Source organism: Pseudozyma flocculosa, assembly GCF_000417875.1.
Source record: "Pseudozyma flocculosa PF-1 unplaced genomic scaffold scaffold00003, whole genome shotgun sequence".
Taxonomy (NCBI): domain Eukaryota; kingdom Fungi; phylum Basidiomycota; class Ustilaginomycetes; order Ustilaginales; family Ustilaginaceae; genus Pseudozyma; species Pseudozyma flocculosa.
In genome coordinates, this window is record NW_006920871.1 from 808309 (window position 1) to 812754 (window position 4446).

The 4446-nt window shown below is 67.0% G+C and overlaps 2 protein-coding genes across 2 annotated transcripts in view; one reads left to right on the forward strand and one right to left on the reverse strand.

The window, feature by feature from the left end:
• The window catches only part of PFL1_01383 (uncharacterized protein), a gene marked incomplete at both ends in the record, with an annotated part of 1743 nt that extends 797 nt beyond the window's left edge, over window positions 1-946 (reverse strand). Inside the window, one exon of the mRNA XM_007878885.1 lies at window positions 1-946. This exon is cut by the window's left edge and continues 797 nt beyond it. Coding sequence (XP_007877076.1) covers window positions 1-946 — 946 coding nt within the window.
• A 1343-nt stretch (window positions 947-2289) lies between these two features.
• Window positions 2290-4446, forward strand: part of PFL1_01384 (uncharacterized protein) — a gene marked incomplete at both ends in the record, with an annotated part of 2726 nt that continues 569 nt past the window's right edge. Inside the window, one exon of the mRNA XM_007878886.1 lies at window positions 2290-4242. Within this exon, the coding sequence (XP_007877077.1) occupies window positions 2290-4242 (1953 nt within the window). The remainder of the gene's footprint in view (window positions 4243-4446) is intronic.

Below are 4446 nucleotides of genomic sequence, written 5' to 3' on the forward strand. Positions count from 1 at the left end.
ATGAGGCGGCCGGAGGCGCCGCATCGCTGCTTTGACTGTCGCCGCCACCGCAGCAAGCCCCGCTTGCTCGCCCTCGCTTGCTGCCGGTGCGCGGCGGTCCTTCGCTCGGCCCATCATCCTTTCGCCGCGTGCAGTCAGCCGGCGAGGTGTTGGGCGCACAGCAGTCTGACTGGCTGCAGCAGGAAGGTTGTTTCCCGGCTCCATCCCGCGGCGATGATCTGCCGACCGAGCCGCGCCCGCCCGACGCAGAGTCTCGACAGCAGGTGCAGTGGCCCGTGGTCGAGCACCGGCACGGATTCATGAGGTTGGACAGCGACAGCGAGTTGCTCGACCTCGGCGATCTCGAGGGCATCTCGAGCGGCCTGAAGGGAGCCTTGGCCGTCCAGTCAGCCTGCAGGTCCACCATCATGAGCGGGGGGATCGTCGACCAGTCTGCGGCGCCCGGCACCAGGCCGTCTGACGACGTTCGGGAAAGCGGCGGGAGCAGCGTGGGCGAAGAGTCAAAGGCGGCGTCGAGGATGCTGCCGCCCATGGAACCGTCGAGCGATGCGGATCGCTGGTCGATCCCAGAGATCCTTCGCAGCTCGGCCGACTCGCTGCCCTGCTCGGCGACCGACCCGGTCTTGCGCTTCTTGGACCGCGGTGGGGAGTGGGCCAGGGCGACAAAGGCGGTGCTGTTGGCGCTGTGGGGCGCGGGCCTGGCGGCGCAGTCGCAGCGGGTGTGTCGGCCGCTCTGCTTGCGCTTCTGGCGGCAAAAGTCGCACTGGGTGGGCGGCCGGCCTTTGGAGCGGATCGGGTAGAGGGGGCCCTTTGAGCCGTCCTTGTGGGTGCAGGAAGAGGTGCGGTGGCCGCGGATGCACGATGCGCAGGCCAGCTTGACGCCGGGCGGCGGTGGCACGGCGAGCGAGCCCAGATAGGGTGGCGGGAGGTCGGTGGTCGAGGTCATGGCGGCAAGGAGGACAAAATGTGTAGGTCGAGGGCAGAGATGGGGTATGGGGAGCCGCTGGCGATGACCGTCGATGGCGAGACGAAGGTCGCAAAGAGAAGAGTCGAGGAGGTCCTTTTGACGGGGTCGCTCCGGGGGACAAAGCCAGCGGCGGCGAGGCGTTTACGCTCGGCAAGTGGCTGTCGAGGCAGGAGCAACAATGTCCCCAGGGCCAGCGGCGAGGGTGAGGGCTTTCAGCGGCAGCGAGGGGCAAGGGGCAGAGGGTCGAGGGCGAAGAGGGCGGGTGCGCTGGGCCGGCGGTCTATGCGGTGGTGGGGGAGCTGCGTTGGAGGCGAGCGGCAGCGGCCATGGTCGACGTCAAGAGGGCCGGTGAGCGATCCGGGCGCAGGGCGAAGGGTTGATGATGAGGGACAGCAGGCGAGCGGGCGTGCGAGATGAAGGCTAGGAGGCAAGTCAGGGAGCGAGCAGCAACACGTACTGTACGCTCAGCCGCCGTCCCTCGGGGCCTTTGGGTGGCCCTCGGGAAAAGGCTCCGGCAGGCTCGAGACAGCGGCGGCAGCGGCGGTTAGGCTGGCTTCTTTGGCGTCGACTGCGCTCTGTGTGTCGGGTGGCCGTACGGCGTGCTTGCTTGCTTGCGGGTTCCACTTTGGATGCCGGAGCAATTGAGACAGGCCCGGCTGATGGAGCCACGGAGCCAGCTAGGTTGACTAGGGTCAGGGTTGGGTCCAGGGTGGCGGCGCCGGTGGAGAGAGAGAGACTCTAAGGAGGGCAAAGGGCGCCTACCTGGATTCGGATTCAGATTCAGATTGCGCGATTATTACGGCCGTGGGGGTCTGGCTCGAAGCCGAAGCCGAAGTCGAAGTCGGAGCACGCCACCTCCGTCCGCGGTTGGCCCCCCTCGCCCTCGGCCCCGACATTGCGGTCCAACCTGGCAGCGGCGAGCGCGGCCGTCGGATCCGCTCCCTCCACTCGCGTGCCAGGCGCTTCTCGCGGTGGCTTGGCTGCATCTCGACCCTTGTCCATCTTCTTCTTTGGTCCCCCATCGACCCCAACACCTCCTTCACATCCCCTCGCCCCCCTGCCACCGCCACCTGCCACCGCCACCTACCACCGCCACCGCCGCCACCGCCGCCAACACCGCACGCGCAGCACCAGCGACCTGGTCTGCGGCCACTTCTTGCGCCGCCGTCGCACGGACAAAGGCCAGCATCGACGCCGCGGTGCACACCGCCATCGCCTGCCCGACGACCTCTGCCTCCTCGGCAGGCAACTGGGCTGGCCCCTTTGATACCCCTCCTCAACCTCGTCTTCTCATCTCCTCACCCTATCGCACATCGCCCACCATGTCGCGTGACGCACGGGCACCCCGCATCAAGAACCGGGCGCCCGCCCCCATTCAGATCTCGGCAGAGCAGCTGCTGCGAGAGGCCCAGGAACGCCAAGAGGCGCCCCAGCATGTCGTCGAAAAGTCGCGCGTGGAGGACTACGAGGAGCTCGAAGAGTACCGCGGACGCAAGCGCAAGGAGTTTGAGGAGAGCGTAGGCCGCATGAGGAGCGACATGAACCGATGGATCAAGTACGCCACCTGGGAGGCCGGCCAGGGCGAAATGGACCGCTGCCGCAGCATCTACGAGCGCGCCATCGACGTCGACCCGCAGTCGGCGCCCCTCTGGATCCGGTACACCGAACAGGAGCTCAAGGTGCGCAACGTACAGCACGCCCGCAACCTCTACGACCGCGCCGTCACCATCCTGCCGCGCATCGACCAGCTGTGGTACAAGTACGTCCACCTCGAGGAGCTCCTCGGCAACATCGCGGGCACCCGCCAGGTGTTTGAGCGCTGGATGAGCTGGGAGCCCGACGAAAAGGCGTGGTCCGCCTACATCGCCATGGAGCTGCGCTACAACGAGGCCGAGCGCGCCAGCGCCATCTGGGAGCGCGCCGTCACCTGCCACCCGACGCCCCGGCAGTGGATCCGCTGGGCCAAGTTCGAAGAGGACCGCGGCGCGCTCGACAAGGCGCGCACCGTCTTCCAGATGGCGCTCGACTTTATCGGCGAGGACGAGACGGCCATGGAAAAGGCCCAGACCGTCTTCACCGCGTTTGCCAAGATGGAGACGCGCCAGAAGGAGTACGAGCGGGCCCGGGTGATCTACAAGTACGCCCTCGAACGGCTGCCGCGCGCCAAGAGCGAGGGCATCTACGCGTCCTACACGCGCTTCGAAAAGCAGTTTGGCACCACGACGAGCGTCGAGGACACGGTGATCGGCAAGCGCCGCATCCAGTACGAGGAGGAGCTCAGCGCCGACGGCGGCTCGCACGACTACGACACCTGGTTCGACTACACGCGCCTCGAGGAGGACGCCTACCGCGCGCTCGCCTCGGCCGGCGGCGCCGACGACCAGCTCCAAAAGGCGCGGGCGCGCGTCCGCGACCTCTACGAGCGCGCCATCGCCAACGTGCCCCCCTCGAACGACAAGCGCCACTGGCGCCGCTACATTTTCCTCTGGCTGCGCTACGCCCTCTTCGAGGAGATCGACGTGCGCGACTACGACCGCGCCCGCGAGGTCTTCAAGGCCGCCATCGCCGTCGTGCCGCACCGCAGCTTCACCTTTGCCAAGCTGTGGATCAACTACGCCCACTTTGAGGTGCGGCGGCTCGACTTGCCGGCGGCGCGCAAGATCATGGGCGCCGCCATCGGCATGGCGCCCAAGGAGCGCCTCTTCCGCGCCTACGTCGACCTCGAGCTGAGCCTCAAGGAGTTTGACCGCGCGCGCAAGATCTACGAGCGCGCCCTCGAGTGGGACGCCACCAACAGCCGCACCTGGGTCAAGTTTGCCGAGCTCGAGCGCAACCTTTTCGACACGGACCGTGCGCGCGCCCTCTACGAGCTCGGCGTGCGCCAGGCCGACGAGGCGGGCAGCGGCGGCCTCGACATGCCCGAGGTGCTCTGGAAGGCCTATATCGATTTCGAGTTCGAGGAGCGCGAGTGGGAGCGCGTCGATGCGCTCTACGAGCGCCTGCTCGAGCGCAGCGCCCACGTCAAGGTGTGGATCAGCTACGCGCTCAGCAAGATCGGGCAGGCCGTCGCCGAAGAAGAGGACGAGGACGAGGGTGACGATGAAGACGGCGAGGGAGAGGGCGGCGATGGCGAGGAGACCGAGAAGCCGCCGAGGGTGCTGACCGACGAGCAGATCGAGGAGCGGCAACGGCGGCGGCAAGAGGCCAAGCAGCAGACGAGAAAGGTGTTTGAACGGGCCTACCAGGATCTCAAGGGCAAGGGGCTCAAGGAAGAGGTGAGTCGAGATGGCGGCGGCGGCGGCGGGTATGCCTGCAGGCGGCGCAGTCGAACTGACACCCTACGCCCCATTGGTCCTCCCTGCATCCGTCTCCTCTCTCTCTCTCTCTCTCTCTCTCTCTCTCTCTCTCTCTCTCTCTCTCTCTCTCTCTCGTCTCTCTCTCTCGTCTCTCTCTCTCTCTCGTCGTCGTCCGTCGTCGTC